General features: G+C 38.6%; 1 protein-coding gene across 3 annotated transcripts in view; it reads left to right on the top strand.

The window, feature by feature from the left end:
• The window catches only part of ptprua (protein tyrosine phosphatase receptor type Ua), a 339,059-nt gene that overhangs the window by 281,077 nt on the left and 34,737 nt on the right, over positions 1 to 23,245 (top strand). For all 3 annotated transcript variants that reach the window (XM_084132054.1, XM_084132053.1, XM_084132052.1), the window contains exons 15-20: positions 128 to 157; positions 2,023 to 2,183; positions 4,776 to 4,963; positions 11,175 to 11,247; positions 11,625 to 11,701; positions 14,086 to 14,103. In XM_084132054.1, coding sequence (XP_083988180.1) covers positions 128 to 157; positions 2,023 to 2,183; positions 4,776 to 4,963; positions 11,175 to 11,247; positions 11,625 to 11,701; positions 14,086 to 14,103 — 547 coding nt within the window. The remainder of the gene's footprint in view (positions 1 to 127; positions 158 to 2,022; positions 2,184 to 4,775; positions 4,964 to 11,174; positions 11,248 to 11,624; positions 11,702 to 14,085; positions 14,104 to 23,245) is intronic.

The raw sequence follows: 23,245 nt of genomic DNA, 5'->3' as shown, positions 1-23,245 counted from the left end.
AAAACATGTATAGTTTGAGTTACTTTGTATAAATGTACTAGAAGCCAGGCTACCATATATGCTTCTCTCTCTCTCTCTCTCTCTCTCTCTCTCTCTCTCTCTCTCTCTCTCTCCCCATGCTCTCCAGAAGGGACATCTATTCATACCCTTACTACCCGTAAGTCATTCTCTCTTCAGGTTCCATTATTTTCCCATCAGTCTCTGTTGTTTAGCTTTGATATGATGGAGATTAGCCAAACTCTCTAAACTCTCCAAACTATATTTTAGCATTCTCTCTCTTGTTCTCTCACTTTATCTTTCTATAATTTATGTGCGATTGTTAAAATTATGCAGCTTAAGGAGAGGTGTGCTATTTGCTAAATGTTTTCCAAACTGCAGTATGTACAGAACTCGGCCACCAGGATATTGACTGGGTCCAGGGTATGCGATCATATTACTCCAGTTTTGGAATCCTTACACTGGCTCCCAGTCAGATTCCGAGTTGATTTTAAAATTATGATGCTGACATATAAAGCATTGCATGGCTTGACTCCTTATTATTTATCTGAATTGTTAATTTCCTATACTCCAAACTGGAGACTGCGATCTTCAGAATCCAACTTGTTGGTTGTTCCTCATACACGCTTACAATCTATGGGTGAAAGGGCTTTTTCTTCATATGGTCCTGTCCTTTGGAATTATCTGTCTCTTGATCTTAGGGAAGCTCAGAACTATGATATTTTTAAAGGTAGACTTAAGACATATATTTTTTTTAAATTAGCTGTGAGAGCGTTATTATTTGAGCTTTGTATTGCTTATTTTGTGTACAGCGCTTTGAGAAGTTGCTTTTAAAGGCACTTTATAAAATAAAGTTTATTATTATTATTATTTTTATTATTTAATTAAAGGAGCATTTCACACGTGGGAACATTAATCTTTATTGAAAGTGGGTCATATATGTAGTCGAAATGTAACATAAATTTATAATTTGGTGCCTTCTTGACTGAGGAAAGACAGAAAGTAACTTTAGGGCGCATTTGTATGGAAGACAACAACTCCCACAATGCACCACATGCAAGCCACTCCCACTAATCCAGAACACCGCCTTTGAGGTATCCACCTATCAGAGAAATCACTCTTCTGTTCACAAGGCTAACTACCACCAGAGCTTGAAATTCATTTCACACAAAATTTCTAGTTAGTTGGCGCACAGTGAGAGCACAGGCGCCACCAGTCCGCCCCAGCTCGAGCCAGTCCGGGCTCCTCGTCCGGGACAAGCAGGTCTTCTGCCTCGGCTGCAGAAGCCGTAGCAGCCGCCTCCTGTTCTCCCATCAGCCTCAGCTGCGCTTCGCTATTTCGGCTCGTAAAGGTAGCCACGAACATCTGATTCGAGCATCAGACTTTCGAAATCCTCTTCTTCCATATCATATTGAGTACCTTCCGCCATTGTCGTAACTTCACATCTGGCTCCACAGCGCCTGTTAGCTTAGCTTCCAAACAAGATGGCGGATATTGTTTTAGTTTCCCACCCACTGATCTGTAATGGGTCTGTAGCGTGAGTGGGTCCCACCCCCTGGAAAAATGAGGAACGAGTGTTTGTAATCTAATCTGTAATCTAACAAAGAAATGGGACTTCCTGCTTAGAATGATGCAAAATGACGATTTTTACATCATTATAAGCAAGAACTGCAACACTGAAATCCGTATTTCTCCTGTCTCAGGGGAAAATGAGGGAATAATTCACGACCATTCAAAAATATGACTGGGTTTCTAACGATACAAAGCTTAATGCAAATGGGTGAAGTGTCCCTTTAAATTGATAAAAAAATATAAAAAAATCCCCTAGGCTTACATTGGAGGAAGGAGCCAATCACATGTAGAGACCAGAACATCATAGAGACTTTGGCCTCTTTTCAACTTTTCCCTAGCAACTGGGAATTGTTGCTAGGCACTGCATTTTTTTTATTATGTATTTTCTCTTTTCCTTTTTCTAATTTACAGTCTTCTTTCTGTTGTCTCACTCTTGTCTTTCATACTTTGCAGCAGGAAGAAAGTGAACATAAACAAAGCTGTCATGACATATCGTCAAGAGAAGACGCGTAAGCTGGGGTCGCTGGACTGCAGTACGACAGAGCACAGTACACTGCAACAGGATGATCGTACTGCGCACACCTTCATGGATTCACATAACTGCACTGCCAAGAGTGAGTACACAAACACATATGATAATATTGAAAATAATCCAGTGGCAGTAACTGGTTGATACTTCAACATAGTAGGTGGCACTATTGCACCATAATAACGCCTGTTGCCACCTGTCATAAAACAGAAAAAGAAGATGATGATGATTCAGTGCGTAGTTTGTACTGTTGCACAGAATCAAGTTTGCTCGTCGGTGTGGGAATTTTTTTGATTCTTTAAAAATTATATCTCAGTCTGCATGCGCTGATCAACAGTAAGCTTTTGAACAGCCGTGCTTAAAGGGTTAGTTTCATATTTTTTTAATTTACTCACCCTCAAGCCATTCTAGGTGTATATGACTTCTTTCAGCCAAACACAATCAGAGATGTATCAAAAAAAATATCCTGGCTCTTCCAAGCTTTATAATGATAGTGAATAGTAACTTAGATTTTGAAGCCCAATAATAGCACATCCATCCATACAAGTAATCCATACAGCTCCAGGGTATTAATAAAGATCCATATTTATAACTTTATAAAACTATAATCACTGGCTTCAGGTTACGGCCATACGTAGAGGGAACTCTTGGCCAGAACTAGACTTGTGTACGGCCGTTTTTTTTTTTTTTTTGATAACGTTATGTTTTGTAATTTTTCTTACAAAAACGCATCGCTTCGCAGATGGCCTTTATTAACCCCCTTGAGCCGCATGGTAAATAATGGTGCAAATTACCAGTAAATTGACTAGCACAAACCTTTGTAAATCATCAATGATTAATTTAAAAACTCTTATCCTGTACATATTGCGTCTGAAAGGGAAACTCCAAATGCATGAACAATAAGGTTAGCCGCATAAATAACTGTATCCACGCTTTTTCACAGCTAATTCTTCACTGCATATCTTTAGTAAATCTTGACAGTAGTTTTTAATGCCAAAAGAGAGTTTGCACTGGCGCAAGCTGTTAGTAAATCTGGCTCTATATATTCTATCACCTAACTCTAACCCCACCCCTAAACCTTCCCATCACAGAAAGCTTTCTGCATCTGAAACACACACACACACACACACACACACCACATGAAATGCATGTATTGGTTAAGGGGTGAAAAAAGATGTTGAGATGCTTACAGTCACAGTAGACACTTAACACTGTTTGTCTCCAGCAGTCATTATTTGCATATGGATCACTATAATCTATCTCCATATATTAAACATCCTCCCATTCGTCAATGAGTCTTGAGTCGGTGTGCTTATCTGTCCCCTGGAACAGATCAGTTTTGTAGTGTGCCAGTAAAGTAAAAGCACTGGCTTTCTGTCTGTCTCCAGATGTCTGTGCTTATGGTGTACTTCTATTCTATTCTATTCTATTCTATTCTATTCTATTCTATTCTATTCTATTCTATTATTCTATAACTTTTCCGCCTTCAAATCTCTCACTTGAAAGCAAACTAGCTGTCATCTGGAGCAGTATTAAGCCAGTTTGCTGGTAATAAATGTTGCTAATTCTAACACTATATGGCCGCTATTGTGGAAATGTTGCATGAAAGTAGTGGAAACAGTAGAGTGCATTAGTGCTCGTCCACTTTTTCAGTGCCGTTTGTTCTAGAAGTTAAGTAACTGGAAGTGACTTTGTTAAAGTGTTATAATCAAAGAATCAAGCCTATCAGAAACATAGCTAATTGGAACATTACAAACTTTTATTTAAAGCAAAATAACAAAGGTAGTGTTTAGCGTCTGGGGAAAGAACTGCAATCCCATGAAGCATTGCAAATGACATAATTGAATTAAAAACAATGAAATATAAAACTATTAATTTAATGTTACTGATTATATCTGTAGAAACAATATATTTTATGTTTAATGCAAAATAAAGCATTTGACAACAGCAATTAAGTACCTTGCTCATAGAAGAGATGAGTTTTCAGGTTTCTTGAATATCGCAAAGGATTTGGCAGTTCGGATAGGGATTGGAAGGTCATTCCACCGGAAAGGAACAGTTAATGAAAATGTTCTTAAAAGTGATTTTGTGACTCTGTTATGGTACCATGAGGCACCTGAGGGAAGGGTATGGAGCCTGTGGCCGTTCTGTATGCAAGCATCAATGTCTTGAACTTGGTGCGAGCCCCAACTAGTGGCCAGTGCAGAGAGATAAATAGAGGTGTGACGTAGGCTTTTTCATTATCAGAGAAAATTATTATTGGGTCAATATACAATAATCTCCATTACCAGACAAGAATTTATCAAGAAAACTTTCCTGGGGAATAGAGGTATTTCACTTGGGCTCATGCTAAAGGGCTCATGCTCATGCTAGTTAAAGGGTCTGGCATCATCCCTACATGGAAGGCAAATGTTTTAAAACTGGACCATTTTCTTCAAACTGAACAACTTTTAACAGCCCCCCATAACATCTATGGCCCTGCAGTTTTACTTCAATTCACACTCACTGCGATTCACAGTATCAGGAAGACAACTCCCTCGGCCGTTACGGTCCACACCATAAGTAAAACAACTCCCACCGCAATTTGCAAGTTACCTTTGAGTGCACTGTAGCTTCTTATTTGCTCCACAGTCTGTTTGTGTTTATCTTTCTCTCTCTTCTTTCTCACACTTGTCAGATGAGCAGCGCAGCTCTGTAAACGAGTCCAGCAGCCTGCTGGGTGGTTCTCCCAGAAGGCATTGCAGGAGAAAAAGTTCTCCATACCACACAGGACAGCTCCACCCGGCTGTGAGAGTGGCAGACCTGCTCCAGCACATCAACCAGATGAAGACAGGAGAGGGGTATGGATTCAAACAGGAGTATGAGGTGAGGGTCCATTGAGGTTATATTGGGGATTTGACAAGCAATTCAACAATTATATGCCTACTGGGTTCGATTTAAATGAGCAAATTATAACTTGAAGCAAAACTGTTATTAGCAAACTGCACAGCTCTATTATCTTAGAAGTTATTTGAATAACCTATTGCCTCCAAAGTGACATTAAATACATCTATAATGTCAATAAATATTTGTATATGTTTCCACAAAAATATTAAACAGCACAACCATTTTCAACATCGATAATAACAAGATTCCTGAGCACCTAATCAGCATATTATAATGATTTTGGAATGATCACGTGACACTGAAGACTGGAGTATTAATAAAATTCAGCTTTTCCATCAGAGGATAACATAACATTTAACAGTTATTTTTAATTGTAATAATATTTGACTATTATCGTTTTTACTGTATTTTGGGGCAAATAAATGCAGCCTGGGTAAAAAAAAAAAAGTAGAAAAACAACTTTTGAACTGTAGTCTCGATCTTAGCACTTATGCTAAGAAGTGTGTTTACAAAAATATGGATAGGTCCAGACCGTGGCTCATACCCTCATGTCAGAATGTGACTCCAGAGTGTGAGCAAACCTTTCAAAGGTCTTTCATATCAGCCCTTCAAAATTCAAAATATTCCACTTATGTATCAATAATACCTCCAGTTCTTCTTTGCTCTCACCATGCTTTCTCAGTGGAATATAGATATTCTTTTTGAGTCATTAATCTGAACTCACGAGGCACATGAATTTCTCCTCCAGAATCCATGCTATCTCCTCCTCGAGAGGGGATACTTTGGCTGGTGGCCAGGGTGATCTGAGGGTTACGGTGTGGCACAATAACCGACGAGTCATTCCTCGGGCCACGCCCCCCTTCACATCGCAAATTGTGGAGCTTCCGTGTGTGCCTGGTTCCTCTCGGGGACCCAGTGTTTTCATTCGGGGCTCCAGCGGATGATGTTATGTCACTCACAGCATCACAAGGCGGGCTTGATTCCTCTGGAAATGAGGATTCGGCTGCGTTGCCTCCCTCGGGAGTGCCATCGTTAGCCGAGTCAGATCCAGAGCTGACGGCAATGCTTTCCCAGGCAGCTGAAAGCATCGGTTGGAGTGGCGCCACCCTCCCCCGAGCACTGTAGGCTGGATGATTGGTTCAGCCCCAATTGCCCCAATTACGCTATTTTAAAGGCTCCTAATTTTGTTTTTGGAGATCTCCTACAACAGGTTTACATGCATTAAAGGTCAAAAAACAGTTTCATTTTCTCAAAATATATTTTTCAGTGATTCTCAAACGACTCAACGGATGAATCGGTCTCTCTAAATCCCTTTTTTTCCGCAAATGACAGCATATCAGCACAAACACCTCATTCCAACTGTCAAGCATGGCGGCGGAGGGGTGATGATTTGGGCTTGTTTTGCAGCCGCAGGACCTGGGCACCTTGTAGTCATTGAGTCGACCATGAACTCCTCTGCATGCCAAAGTATTTTTGAGTCAAATGTGAAGCCATCTGTCCGACAGCTAAAGCTTGGCTTAAATAGGGTTAGCAACAGGCAACAGGCAATGATCCCAAGCACATCAGCAAATCTACAACAGAATGGCTGAAAAAGAAAAGAAAAGTGTTGCACTGGCCCAGTCAAAGCCCAGATCTCAACTCAGTTGCAGGACCATAAGAGAGCTGTGCATAAACAAATGCCCATTGCCCACAAAACGCAATGAACTGAAGCAACGTTGTAACTGAGAAGATCATTCTGTGTGTGCCCTCTTGATTTCGTTGTTTGCTTGCTTTCATCATTTCTGGTTTTCTTCTTATGCACTGGTTTGCAAAGCTGAATGTCCAATCAGAGTGATCTCCTCCACCAATTGAACATTATGCCCAGTTAGCTGAAAAGCTGCTGACGGGGGTCCAACTAGTGCCAACGATGTGGAACACACCACAAAAATTAGGGCGACAGACATTCAGCAATGGCTGACCATCACCTTGGTATTGGCTTTAGGGTGCTTTCACATGTGATTCGATTGCTTGGTCCGAACCAGAGTTTGATTGCATCATTAAAGAGGCAACAGTTTACACCTGTTTCTAGGTAACGGCTATGTAGAAGAATTCTGCTAAATGGATAGTGTTGCTCATCCTTGCTTTTGCATTTAGAAATTTAGAAATATACATCAATTCAAAGAGTGATATAATAGTAAAACTGCATGAAGGATATTTTAAAGACATTATACTTGCCCAAAATTGAAAGTTATTGAAAGTAATTGAAAGTACAGAAATCAGAAAAATACAAAACTGTGTCCTTACCAGGCACAAAGTATTCAGGAATGTTTGCGTGTGAAGTGCTATGTGAAACAACAATCACTACCAATCCAAAAAGTTTAATATCTTATACAGCTGTGGCTCTGGCCCAAATGCTGCCCTTGCAGACTGTGCAAAAGGGTGCATCACAGCCTTGTTTTAATGTGGGGCACCCTATAGGTCGCAGTACACATTACACTACACCACTGTGCCATTTGGGAAAGCCCAATGTGACATGGAATAATTGGAATTTTGGAATAAATATTGTCTCTCTCAGAGACAACTCTCTGCCTCCTTCTACAATATCTTTTAGTGCCATTGAGGTCAAAGAACATAATTTAAATGAACTAAACTGTTTAGAGGCAGCAGGTCCTGACCAGTATCTCCAGCTACATTAAAGACAATATATACACATATTATTTGTATAACTAACAAATACATAAATTGTAAATATAGACCTAAATATGTATTGAGCGTGGATGCAGTCTTCACAGACATTTTCAACCAATCAGTCTGTGTACAGTACAAAACTGTTTGAAACTTTTTATTGTACCAGTAAAATAAAAAAATAAAATAAAACTTCCATCGGTGATTACTCTCCAGTTACACTAATTTGAATGCTTTTTTCTACATATCTGAAATCAGTCACTTCTGCTCACTTGGATCCACAGCAGTTTGATAAGGAGGCCAGCAAATCAGTCTGTGATGTTGGTTAAAATGGCCTTAAGCTGTGTCATGCAGCATCTGGATCTAAGAGAAGCACAGAATATTGCTTGTAGACTTGAGCTCAGCGTTTTATATGACCATCCCAGATCTTTTACTGAGCAAACTAATGGGCATGAATGTCTTTCTGACAAATTAGAAGCAGTATGTTCCGAAGAATTACTGAATGATTTCTGAAGGATCATGTGACTCTGAAGACTGGCATAATGGCTGCTGACAATTCAGCTCTGCCATCACAGGAATCAAATTAAATTTAATTTTAAAATATACTAAAATAGAAGACAGTTATTTTAAATTGTAATAGAATTTCATAATATTAGTGTTTTAACTATATATATATATATATATATATATATATATATATATAATAAATTACATAAATGCAGCATTGTGAACATAAGAGACTTCTTTCAAAAACATTTTTTTTTCCCCAAAATTTAGTGCAGTTGCAGTGGGATTGAATATGAAGGTAAAATAGTAGCAAAGCTCGAGAGCACATGGATGTGAATTTGAGAACTTGTACAATAAATATTCTTACTTGTACGCGAACATTTACACTCACAGCTCCAATGTGAAAACCTGTAAAAAAAAAAAAAAAAAAAAAGTTGAATGTTAAAATTTGCACTTGCAGACAATAGTCACAAACCTGTATTCTGAATTTGAAGCTGCAGACAAATAGTCACAAATGTGTAAAATGCCATTCACAGAAATACAATGACAGACACAAACTTGTAATATATATTTGCATTTAATCTTACATTCACAGTACAACCTTAATTGGGCACTTGCAACTTCTCAAATCTGTCACTGCAATTTCAAATTTCACGACTTGACTTTTGCTACTCCTTTCGTGACATATTAGGTGCAAACTAACTTGTGCACTTGAAACTCAGAGACGGCTAGAGAAAAAGAGGGGCAGGAGCGGGGTTGTTCAAAGGAGCCGTTTTATTGGTTGGTGCATAGCCAATGATGCAAACGACTTTGAAATGGGACTGGTTTATTTTGCTGCGGCAGTAATAGGCATTCTGGTTGACTATCTACTGTAAACAGGTTGACAACTACTGTAAACCAATTTAGGACAGATTTACTTGCATGCAACTTGCATATAACAGTTTGGTAGCCCACACTTTGAAATGTTGACTTGTGAAAGCGGACTGATCCAAGAAGAAACTTCCCTGTTTCAGAACAAAGCAAAGGATCTATGTGTCTGAAAATGTCCTATACGACTTATACGACTTCCTATACAAACATCATTGATTTCATTAAACACACCCAGCACTACACTCTGAGGTGATCAGGGATTCTTCAGTCAGTGTAGAACTAATTCTGCAAATTATTCTTCTCATCTCACTCTCAGATGTGATAAAAAAGAACATTACTTCTGTCAGAAAGCACATCAATGCATGTACTTTCTCAGATACAACCTTGTCTCATACAGTTCTTCAGAGACACCACTGAAATTGTAATTACTTCTTCTGTCACTGTTTGACTCTGCTAAAAGTGGTTCAAAAAACATATATTATTTGGTGTCCTGATAAAGTAAACACTGCAATATTCCCTCTCTGGCTGAGCTCTACATGGCCAGAACAGTGAACCAGGCCACAAAGATTATTGAAGATTATTTTCCGCCCTGGTAACTGCTTGTTTTAACAGCTTCCCTCTGGCAGACAATCCAACTAACTAAGACCAGCAGACACTGGCACAGCTTCTTCACAACACTGTTTCCCAACAGATGCACCTCCGTTACAGTAGTGTCTCCCGGAACTCTGTTCATATAGATTCCATAATGTAGTGGGTAGACTTTTAGTAACGTGTAACCTGTATTATGTTCACATTACAACAGAAACAGAAATTAATGTGACTGAGGAAATGGCTTATTTCTCACTGCAGCTGCGACTGGTTAGCACAAAACCTCAGGAAGATAAATTTTAGATAAAATTTTAGAATGATTGTAATTTTAACTGTACAAATGCTATGGTAAAACCTGTTAACCATTAAAAAATTAATGGGTCTAATTGTGCTGCATAACACACGAGAATGAACTTCATTGGTTCTTGCAGAAGCTCAAACGTGCTGCTTTGGCTTCCGTTTACCATTATTGATTTGATCACTTCTGCCTCCATCTTTTAGAACAAAGCAAATCTCTTACATACTCCTGAAAAAAAGTGCTGCGCCCAACAAGAAATTAACATCTGCATCCTGATTATGCATCTGCTTCGTAAACTGCATCTGACTTGATAAAATGTGATAGCGAAGGGGACTTAATGGACGAGTGGGAAAACGTGACTTGCACTTATTTTGGGGGGTCTTTTTTAAATTACAGTCATTTAGATGTAATTGCCAGGTGCTACACTTCACCTGCTTTCGGGGTGGAATGTGTGCTAAACAGCTGTCACACATTATCTCAAAAACGATGCGGCATTAGAAAGCACTTAGACAGCTGGAATACGTTGGCAGGGCTCACAGCTTTCTGTGTACATGCACAAACAGAAGGTACTGAAAACTATCAGCTACTTGCTTGTCTTGAATTTGACACTAAGAAAGCTCAATGCTTTTTATAGACAAAGGGAGATAAATGTGTTTTCAAATTCAAAATACATGACTAAACAATACCTGCTAAAGTGACAGGAATGCAAAGCTATATCTGGTGCCAATCTCACAATGGGTGCCGTTAAATATGTGCTGTACAATTTCAAATCAAGACCCCAATGGATGAAGAAGAAAGCATTCATTAAGAATGATTTGCACACTGATAGCTTAATTCATTTGCATGTGTTGTCTGTGTTGTTTTACCAGCTTCACTAAAGGAATTATGCAAATGAGGTAATACTACAAACATGGCCCCACATTTAGTGCTGATCACAATTTGCACGAAGCGTTTGCCCAGCTTGGAGAGTGATTCTGAGTGCTAGGTTGTATAGGATGCTCTTATATAATGCTCTTCTTCATCGTTTGATCATCATATGATGAAAAACATGCTGCCCTGAATGCAAGTAAATGTACATAAACATCCATTTTAAATAAAATAAAATAATAATGAAGAGCAATATCTTTTGTAACATTATTAAGTCTTTAATGTCACTTTTGATCAATTTATGGCCACAGACTTTTTATTGATAGTAGGCTATATATAGTTGATGTGATGTCCAACACACTACAATCATTTGAATATCTCTGCTTGTGTTTGTAGAGTTTTTTCGATGGCTGGGACATAAATGAAAAGAAGGACAAGACCAAGGGCCGACACGACACCCTTTTGGGTCGTAAGTGTTATTTACAGTAATGATTATATTATAGTTTGATGTTATAGTTATATATAGTTTCCTGTTAGCACATGTTGCTAAGATAATGGCTTGGTACTTTAATATGCATAATATACATAACATTAAAATAGAGCAGAGTTATCATGTCAAAGATGTTGCCAAGTTGTAGTCAAGGTAGGTGGCTGACCAGGTTTTGAAACAGAGCATTATTATTATTATTATTATTATTATTATTAATACTATTATTAATATTAATATTAATATTAATATTATTATTATTATTATTATTATTATTATTATTATTATTATTATTATTATTATTATTATTATTATTATTACTGACTAGCATTGTTCTTAATTTTTCTTATCCCAAACAGAAGACCGCCACCGTGTCAAAATGCATTCTCTTCTGGCTGATCCTAACTCGGACTATGTCAATGCAAACTACATTGATGTAAGTTTTTCTGTTTTCCTCTTTGCGCTCCTTTCTTCACTCCTCCATCTATATACATGTGTTTCTCTCACTCCTGCTTTCATTAAACAAAGGTTACACATAACACGTTTATATCGCAATTTGTTTTCTCGCTGAGAGCGAGATGATGAATTTGCTGTCTAGTTTTGACACTTGTTGTTTTATTTCAGTATTTCAGCTATTGGTTACGATCCCATATATAAATGCATTGTCCTGCCTCCCTAAAAGCCTGTCAAACATTTGATTTTAGTGCAGATGTGTCTTTTCTTTACCCAGAAAATTTTGTTAGCACAAATCTTAAACACAATTCACTTTCCTGTCAGGCAGATTCTGAACACTTTGCTCTTACATATGTCTCTGTACCACATAAGAAGCATCAATTTTATAACTATCTGTGCTAGAGTCTCAGGAAATCCATTTTTTGTCATCTTTTAGTTGGAAGGTTGTCCATTGGAATTGAGCAATCAAAACCTCTGCAGTTTGAAAGAGTCTAAAGACATCAGGACTAACGTTTAGGTGTTTTGTCAATTTCTTTAAGGCTCTGAGTTTTTATTATGGTTTTGAATTGCATTTATTTCTATTTAAGGCTGAAGCCACTTTTGTTATGACCAGCACTTGCAAAATGAACAGACTTGAATTGCTCTTTCTGGTTGGGTTGTACTTGAGTGATGAAAAAGAGTGCCTGATTATAGAGGTTTGTATACTAGAATGCAAAACTTTGTCACTCCACTTCACAAGAACCAGATATCTTGATTTTCTTCTACTCCTCAATAGTGATTTGCACTCAAGAATCAAAAAGTCAATCCACATATGATTACTAAAAATATGGATTGGTGTTTATATATATATAACACTGAAGAAGTGAGGTTCAAATACTTTTAGCATGTTCACCTAAATATTGCTACAGAAATGTTGTAAACCATATATTTAATGTGCTGTTTTTGGCATCTCTTTTATTTTTTTATTTTTTAAATGAATGCCATATACAGAGTGGGGGATCAAAGGATTCACAAATGATTGTTTCTCAAATGATTCTGTACCGATCCAGTGCAAAAACAGAACACATAGTACATTGGCAGTGACATTTATATCATAACAAAAGCACACTTAGATGAACAAACATGCACAAGAACCTTCACATAAGTTTAACTTTAGTTAAGTTTTAATTTCAATTTGTATGTTGTCTTGTAGAAAACAATAGACCAAATTTCAGTGTAATGAACATTATATTTTAATATAATGGATTTATTTACACTGTAAAAAGCAGTAACCTGCAATTATTACCATAAATAGCTTTTTTCTACCTGATCTGACACTTAAATCTAGTTTTCTTTGCGTAAACAATAATATATTGGGATTGATTCAGCAATGCTAAATAGCTTTTTTGATTTAAATAAAATATTTTTATTTTAGATGAAACCACATGTAGCACATTTTTAGGTTACCCTTTTTTTCAGTGCACAGAAATCACAAATGAAAAATACTGCACAGTCACTTGTTCAAAATTCAGAAAACAGTGTATGTTAAATGACAATAACAAAATTGAATGTGGCTCTGATGTGACTGCATTTCATGACATAGCAGACATCTTATTTGTGGAAGATATGGATGAAAGTCACCTTAAAGGGATAGTTCACCCAAACATGTTTAATTCTGTCATCATTTATTCACCCTCAAGTTGTTCCAAACCTATATGAATTTCGTTGTTCTGCTGAACACAAAAGAATATATTTTGAAGAATGTCAGTTGATGAGCCCCATTGACTTCCATATTGTTTGCTTACCCAAATTCTTCAAAATATCTTATTTTGTGTTCAGCAGAACAAATAAATGCATACAGGTTTGGAACAATTTGAGGGTGAGTAAATGATGACAGAATGTTGGGTGAACTATACCTTTAAACTCATCAAATATTTGCACACCTGGGCTTCTAAAAATTTAGAAGCATTGAGAATAGTTTTAAAATTGGACTGTGGGTCCCTGAATTGAAATGTAATGTTTAAAATGGTTAGCCCCCTAAACTTCCCCAATCTTAGTCTGCATGAAATATAAATATGTTACAGTAAATTACAAAATACACCTTTTTACACCTGTTTATTAACTGTGTGCCTAAAACAGATAAATTAATAAAATTAAAGAGCTGAACAAGAGAGTATATGAGGAATTTATTTATTTATTTATTTATTTTTCTGGGACAATACATGGCAACTCATCTGAATTGTAATTTGCAGTTAGTTTGAAGTGATTTCCTCACTGCAGGTGGTTAGTATGGAGTCTTTATTATTTCCTCTTTTTCTAATCATCTTAATTAGCCTGTTTCTCTTTCTCTCTTCTTTCACCCATTTCTCTGTGTCTGGGATCTCTTAGATTCGGATAAACAGAGAAGTAAGTACTTGTCTTTTTCCTGTCTTCCTATCATCTGTTCATGACTCATTTATTCTACTATCATGGCTCTGTGCTCAGGCCTTTTCTTTCTAAAGCCCTTTTCTGTCTATGTTGCTTGAGTTTATTGTGTCTTTATTTGATCTCATTGCATCATCCCCTGTAACTCACAACCTTACAAGTTTAAGCTTTAAACAACCCCTGAAACTGTTTTACAAACACAGTTTTTTTGTTTCTGTTGATATTTCTGATTGAAACAAAAAGTTGTGCAATGAGAGTGATTTTAAAGACCCCATGAAATCAAAAGGGGTTTTATTTCATTTATGTTAGTTTTTCCAGCAAGCAATAGCCATCATTTCACCATCTAGGTTAACCCTCTGAGGTCGGCAAACGCGCGGGCGCGTTTTGCTGGATTTTCTCCACATTGTAGCACTATAAACTTAAATTACTCCGTCATTTATGGTCATACAGAAAAAAGAAATATAAAAAAAGAATCTGTGATATTTCTACTTTTGTATGTGTCCACTTACAATCAAATCAAAACATTGTGCTTTTGTAAAATAAAGAAAATAAACAGGGTGTGCGTTCTGCCTCTCCGTTTGCGGTGAACTTTTTTTTCTTGAGCACGTCTATAAACTGAAACAAAACTCAGCGAATACTTGTCACACATTTATGAGCCATATACCTTTATAAACATTTAAGTGTGTACTTTTAAATGATCAGATTCAAACTGAAAACAAATATTCTCTAAGTAATTTGTATAAAACCAACAAGATGTCCAGCTTCTCAAACGCTTCCTAATTATTTTTAATTTACCACGCCCACTCGCGCAAAAGAGATTCACATGCAAATCTCCACATGGAACGCGATCGCATAAAATTGCTTGCTGGGTTTCTTTGTTATTCACACATTAATTTTCTTTATGTGATTTTATTTCTGCACAAATAAAAGGAAAAGGAAATCAAGGAAATGAATGTTGAAATATTCAGCATTGCGGCTTTCTCCTAAGGCTGTAGATAGAATACAGCTAGGAGGTCTGACATTTCTCTAAATCTTTTCTTTACATTTTTTTTCTTCTGAAAGAGATTTGTGTTAGGCTATCTTGTTGCTTTGTCCTTGTCATTTTTTGCAGCTTTTGCTGCCATTCATTTTCTCTGTTTCTTGGGGTTGAACAGATTAATCTCTGTCAAATTGTCTGCATTTTACCATACGCTTGTTTCAATCTGATCATGGGTATCTTTAGTATGTTGTAGTATCAGTGCATTTTAGTGTTCAGTTAAAGTACAAACTACTTCTAATGGTCTTGTTCCTCTCTCAGGGAACCAGGGTAACAGTCATAACTGAGACTTTCCCTTTTGAGGAAACTGAACGCTGCATCAGAATGTTGATGGGAATGTTCATACCCACTATGCCATACATACAAATGCCTGACTATGTGTGAATCATAGAGAGTACAAACTAAGGTCTCAAGCACTTTGGGTCCTGAAGTGAACTCTATATCCTGGCTATACAATCTGATGAAGCTGTGTGGAAAGGCCCAGCTTGCTGCATCACAAACCTTCTGAAAGGAAACCCCCTAAACACTTTTTAGTGAAATAAGAACACCATCTTAAGAGATCTTAAATTTCCCTGAAGCTGACTCGATAGGCTCAAAGGTTGCCATTAACAAATCCTCTAAAACAATGGCCACATCCTAGGCCGGAACTCTCGAATAACTTGCAGGCCTCAGCTTCATAGCACCCCATAGGAAACAGGACACTAGAGGGTGTCTCCGCAATGAATCACTACCTAAAGGTGCATGGTAAGCAGCAATAGCTGCCACATAAACTTTCAAAGTGGAGTGGGATAACCTAGCAGATAGGCAGTCATGAAAGAACTTCACCACTGAACCAATTGGGCAGTTAAGTCGGTCCAACCAGCACTCTCTGTACCATAAATTGAAGAGCTCTGGAATTTAAAATGGTCTCAACAACCTCGGTTGAGAGACCATAGTTCAAGGGTTGGTTCCCCTCAGGGGCCAAACCCACATTTTTCATATCTCTGTTTGGGGGTGGTAAATGTTGCCCCCTACTTGAGATCGAAGATCAGTCCAGGAGAGACATGATGTTCTCATGATGGTCCTGTGTACAGAAGGCCATATGAATCATGTTGGAGGCAGCTGCCATGAGTCGTTGAAACTGGTTTACAGTGACAGCTTGGCATAGCCTGATCTGGCCTACAGCTGAGAGAATCGACTCGATATGAGCAGGAGGCAGACATGCCTGCATCGTAGTTGAGTCCCATATCACTCCCAGAAAAGTGGTTCTCTGTAGTGGAGAAAGTAAAATATTCTTGGAGTTCAGTCTTTACCCCAAACACCTCATGTGAGCGAGAACAACATGTTGATCCAAATGTGAAAAAAAAAAAAAAAAAAAAAAAAAATGTGCCATCTGAAATTTTCTTCTAGAATGATAATTTTTATAAAGCTCGTATATTTAAGTAATTTCACTTAAATGACAATTAATAGGTAATTTGCATTGCCATTTAAGTGAAATTATTGAATATATATATATATATATATATATATATATATATATATATATATATTTTTTTTTTTTTTTTTTTTTTTTTTTTTTTTAATGTTATGTTAAGTGGTTGGAAATAAAAACTCCTTATTTGGTCCTTCGTGGAAAAAAAGTGGGCACCCATAGGAAATAAATGAGTGAGACTATAATTCAGAGCATTTATTTTTTAATTTTTTTTTATTTGTCCAATAAAAATCAATAAAAATGCAGTACAGTGCAGATCATACATGCACATAAATGAAGGGGTGAGCCTATACAACATTCTCAATGTGGCCCACACTAATGTGAATAAGGGACCCCCTTTGTCACATTATGTTTGTAGGGCTGTTGATTTAAAGTGTGAGTTGATGAGTGGAAAAAGTTCTTAGTTATAGACATTTCAAGGGTGGGCAGTATAACCAAAGTTTTACAAAAAATACACAAAATTAATCATTTTATATCATAGTAGAAGTATCAGATCATTATATTATTTTAGATGATTTTTTAAAATAAAAAATAGCACAATGCCAGTTTTAGATACATAGTAATTGTATGTACAGTAATAATTTACAAATGAAAGGCTCTTAATTATTTTCTTTGAAACTACAAACCCAAACCAAAAGATTAGATTATTCATTAATGATAAGAAATGGTAAACCTGGCTTCAGTTCGAAAACAAACAAACAAAAACTTAAAATCAGTAATACAGTACTAACATTGTAAAACAGGTAGTTTCAGCTCTGATTGGATTAACTGTGTTAGCCATTGACAATTAGTACACACACCACAACTTTTTGTGACATACACATTTCACTTAATTATTAATACAGCAAGTTGTGACATTGGCAACCATAAACAACTAAACTCTTAATGTTGTGCTTCACAAACATCCCATTTATAACAGATTATTCTTTGTCTTGACTTGTAAGGACACATCCAGCGTTGTATTTTCACATTCATCAACATTTCCACGTCAATATCATGTGTAAATATCCTGAAGCTGTTAGTCACAGCCATCTGTCAGAGTGAAGTATTGAAAAGTCTCTACCAATTTCTATCATTGCATGGTCCATATAGCGTTTAGGCTCACATATACATTGCATTTATAGCTAGTTTGACTATTGGAGAATCAACTCGGGCATAACCTTTGAGACTAAGCTTTCCAACCCTAAAAGCAAAGACCAACCCCACACATTCACACACACAGGGGCAGAGGTGCAGTGTGGGCGAGTGAGCAGATTCATTTCTCAAGAGCAGATAAAGGTTCATTATACTTATAAAGCTGCCCTGCTCCTTACAGAAAAAATCATCTATTGATTTCTGACAACAGCAAGACATTGCAAGCACTTGTCAAGGATAAGCTTGTAATAAAATCAACCATAAACTTTCTGAACATAGGTTTTAAGAATAGAAGATAAATATTTCAGTTATAAGTTATTTTTCGAACTCTGCTGTCTAAACAAGCAGCTAGCTTCTAAAGCCCCGTTCACACCGCCAGCGACACGCAGCGACAAAGCGACATGATCCCATTCATTTCAATGGAGCACTGGCGACTTCCGGCGACACGAGCGACAGTGACCGTTGGCGACAGAATGTGGGCGTGTCAAGCGACACGAGACGCGCGACAAAAGTTCAGAAATTTCAACTTTATGCAAATGAGAAGCGATTTTCGCGAGCGACAACCAATAGGAAAGAAAATTTCAGTGGAGCTCATGTCACCGTCGAATGCAGGCAAGACAGAAGAGTTCGAGGGCGATTTCACTGTTTTATATGATTTGACTCACATGGATATAATAAAATGATGCATGGAAAAGAAACTGTCGACAGTCTCAGTGAGTTTAATTCACACATTTAGTTTGAGTGTTGTAATTTTATGATGCAAGTTTAAGTTTAGCACTGCTGCCGTTCATTTTACAGTTTCCCCTGCATTATCATGTTGACTATTAGGTACAAGAAAATTTATTATTTGTCAAATTTTAATGACGTTTTAGTAATTTATGACAGTATGATTTAATCTGTTGATTGATCGATCGTTAATCCAGTAGGCTAAATGATTTAATCCACTGAACACTGCTGTGGTAATATAAAAACACTCTCCCAACAGCATACTGTTTCTTTTGAGCCTAACTCCTAGTCAAATTAAAATGATATAGTTGTATATTGTGATGGTATTTTGTATAGATATGGCCAGACGTGCAGTCTACCAATAACATTAGAGCGACAGCACTACGAACGCCCATAAGCGACTTCACAGTACAGAGACTAGCGACATGCAGCGACAAAGTCGCTGGCAGTGTGAACGGGCCTTAAAGTGTGCGTTCGTAGTGCTGTCTCTCTAATGTTATTGGTAGACTGCACGTCTGGCCATATCTATACAAACAAAATACCATCACAAGTGATATATACAACTATATCATTTTAATTTGACTAGGAGTTAGGCTCAAAAGAAACAGTATGCTGTTGGGAGAGTGTTTTTATATTACCACAGCAGTGTTCAGAGGATTACATACAGTAATTTAGCCTACTGGATTAACGATTGATCAATCAACAGATTAAATCATACTGTCATAAATTACTAAAACGTCATTAAAATTTGACAAATAATCAATTTTCTTGTCCCTAATAGTCAACATGATAATGCAGGGGAAACTGTAAAATGAACGGCAGCAGTGCTAAACTTAAACTTGCATCATCAAATTACAACACTCGAACTAAATGTGTGAATTAAACTCACTGAGACTGTCGACAGTTTCTTTTCCATGCATCATTTTATTATATCCATGTGGTTACAGTCAAATCATATAAAACAGTGAAATCGCCCTTGAACTCTTCTGTCTTGCCTGCACTCGACGGTGACGTGAGCTGAGCTCCACTGAAAGTCTTCTTTCCTATTGGTTGTCGCTCGCGAAAATCGCTTCTCATTTGCATAAAGTTGAAATTTCTGAACTTTTGTCGCGCGTCTCGTGTCGCTTGACATGCCCACATTCTGTCGCCAACGGTCACTGTCACTCGTGTCGCCGGAAGTCGCCAGCGCTCCATTGAAATGAATGGGATCATGCCGCTTTGTCGCTGCGTGACGCCTGCGGTGTGAACGGGGCTTAAGTCATGGGACCATAAAAGTGACTGAGGGGACAGCAATCTTCTGGCACTTCTTCCTAGTAGTCATGATAGTCTAGTGATATTATTTTGTTAATGCTTAGGGGTTGGTTTCAAATCCTGATATACTGATATATAATATAATTATATTCGTATATTGAACCAAGCAAAATTGCAACTGAACTCGACTGCCAGTGAACACCCTGCTTTTCCCTGTATGGAAAACAGCAGAACTGAGTTTGTGTTTGTGTTTGTGTTGTAGAACACTGTTTGTGTTTCATGTTGTTTTTTTATTGTTTTTTTTATTATTATTTTTTTATAAGCATAAAAAGTTGTTTTATTTTAAATAAAAACATGTAATTTATGTCATCCAGTAGTGTTTACATCTGCCCTCCTTTTACAGCATCAGCTGGAACTAATTAACTAAATTAATTAAATAATTAATTAAAGTGGCAACTGAATTTATTTTCCAACCTGAGAATTATATACAGTTACAAATTGATCTTTTCACAGAATCTGAGCCATTGTCACAGACCATAATTATATCAGTCTCACTTGAGTGTAGTTTGGCCTCCTTCTCAATGCATAAGTGTTTTCATATGTTGAGTAATCATGTAGATAACAGGTTAAGTAAAAATATTATGATATTTAGAATGCTCATCTCTATAGTATTTTTTATTTTATTTTTTTAAAATAGTATTTTTTATTACTAGCTTTTACTAGTTTATGGACATTTTATGGCTATTCTGAGGTAAATGTAACGTTATGTGACATATTGTTTACAAGGTGTTTTATTTACGTCTTTTTGCGGTTGAAAGAATAATTGAGAGATTGCATGTGGCATCATACATGGTACATTTCAGTAAGTTGTACTGTATCTTTCAACATACCTTCTGATGGTCATTCATGTTTATTTCTTCCTACTAGTAGTAAAGAGAAAGAGATGATCGGTTCATGTGCCGCTTGGACTGATGCGGCTACAGAGATTTGTAAAGAGCCACAAAGCCACATTTTGTTTGAATTTCATTATAAATTGTACATAATTTGGAAGCTGAGACTTTGTTTATTAAAAGTAACAAACATATTAAAAGTAACATTAAAAGTCACAAAGCTTATTGTGATTATTGGATGGCAGGTGCTCTAAAAATAATGTGGTTCCTGCATCAGCCGAAAATGTACTCGGTTACTAACGTAACCTCGGTTCTCTCTTGCGTAATATCTTGCGCTATGGGGAAATCTCTTTTCCGCGAGATACTGAAGCCAGAAATTATCCTTAATTTTGGAATAATGCAAAACATGTTGCAGCAGCATGCAGACATAGGCAAGACGGCTCGCGTGCCTATTGGCTGCCCTGCGGCAACTGCAGCAGCCTATCGAGAGGCCCCGCGGTGACGTCGGAACCAATGGGGGCGCTTCACGCCCATTGCGTCACAGACCGCCGAAACGGGTGTGGTCTGGACCTATAAATATAGCTCGAATGGCTGGTAATCTGGTTTTTCATCGCAGAAGCAAACCAGAGCGTGTTGCAGGCACGGCAATATACGCAGTACTCGTTCCCTCTCTAGAGAGAACCGAGGTTACATTAGTAACCGAGTACGTTCTCTTACGAGAGGTTCTCTCGTACTGCGTAATATCTTACGCTATGGGGAACAGTGTAAAACCCTGTGCATGCTGAGATCCAATACCAAGTCCCAAGGGCAGGTGCCCTGGGCCCGAGTGCATGAATCATCAGGGAATCGCAAGAGTCCAGGAAGAGAGGCTAGAAAGCATCATTCCTGTAATAAACAGCATCCTATAAGGAGCAATTAATGATGTTCCACATAGCCAGGGCGAAAAACTCGGCCTGGTCTGATGAACATTACGGGTCTTACACACTGCCCATAGAGTTGCATGATCGATCAGCGAGCGTTGCTCAATAGTTTCAGTAATCTGGGCCGAAAGCATTGGGGCAGACAATACTGATCCTTAGACCGAAAGCAGCCTAGCCTGCAAGGCGGGAACCTCTAGGTTATAAAACCTTATAAATGTAGACGGGGAGGCCCAGCCTGCCGCCATACAGATATGTTGCAAGGCAGTCCCGCTAGACCAAGCCCACGACGAGGCCATGCCTCTCGTGGTATGCGCTCTGACACCTAACGGGCACTGCAGGCCCTTAGAAGTGTAAGCCAGCGCTATAGCATCAACTATCCATCTGGATAGGCTCTGTTTCGACACGGCTAGTCCCTTGGAACGTCCGTAGAACGACACAAAGAGCTGCTCTGTCTGTCTGAAGACAGACGAGCGAGACACGTAAGCCCTTAATGCCCTGACCGGGCAAAGGAGGCTTGCGTCCTTCTCCTCATTATAGACCGGCAGGGCCGACAGGGAAATCACCTGAGCCCTAAACGGTGTGTTAAGGGATTTAGGAACATACCCGTGCCTTGGTTTGAGTATGACTCTCGAGTCATTTGGCCCAAACTCCATACATGTCGCGCTCACAGAGAGCGCTTGCAAGTCCCCTATGCGCTTCACAGAAGCGAGAGCCAGAAGAAACGCTGTCTTGAAAGACAAGTGTTTAATATCTATCATTTGGATTGGCTCGAATGGGGCACCTTTCATGGCTTCCAGGACTGTAGAAAGGTCCCACATGGGAACTGAGTGAGGTCTGGGAGGATTTAACCTCTTAGCTCCCCTAAGGAAGCGAATGACCAGATCGCTCCTTCCAAGTGACTGGCCAAGCATCGGTTTAGTAAACGCTGCAATGGCCGCCACGTAAACCTTGAGCGTGGATGGGGTTCTGCCCTTATCCAGAAGCTCTTGCAGGAAGGAGAGAACCTCCGCCACCCCACAATCTGGGGGCGATATGCCACGGGCTGTGCACTCGCAAGAGTCCAGGAAGAGAGGCTAGAAAGCATCATTCCTGTAATAAACAGCATCCTATAAGGCATATGCAGAGCGTATCTCTGTGAGCGCGACATGTATGGAGTTTGGGCCAAATGACTGCATATCACAATCTGGGGGCGATATGCCACGGGCTGTGCACCAGCTGGAGAACACAGACCATTTTGAGGAATAGAGCCGTCTCGTAGAGGGGGCCCTAGCCTGCCTGAGGTTAGCAGGTAACACTCCTGCCGGGAGGTTAGCGGGTACCCGTTGATGGCCCACGCATGTAGGGACCAAAGCTCCGGGCGAGGATGCCAGATCGCGCCCTTGGCCTGAGAAAGGAGGTCCCTCCTCATTGGTATCGGCCATGGAGCAGTGCTTGTCAGCTGCATCAGAACCGGGAACCAAGCCTGGTTCTTCCAGAACGGAGCCACTAGCAGCACTGAGCATCCACTTTCCCTGATCCGCTCCAATACCTGAGGCAGGAGCGTGACAGGGGGAAAAGCATAGAGCGGGCAGCGGGGCCAGACATGGGCCAGCACATCCCTGCTCTTGGAGAAGAACTCCGGACCGTGAGCGTTTTCCTGAGACGCGAAAAGGTCTACTTCCGCTCTGCCGAATGTCTCCCACAGCAACTGGACTGT

Source organism: Abramis brama, assembly GCF_963993115.1.
Source record: "Abramis brama genome assembly, chromosome: 12".
Taxonomy (NCBI): Eukaryota; Metazoa; Chordata; class Actinopteri; order Cypriniformes; family Leuciscidae; genus Abramis; species Abramis brama.
Note: the sequence above shows the minus strand (reverse complement) of the source record. Positions and strands in the feature narration are given on the sequence as shown.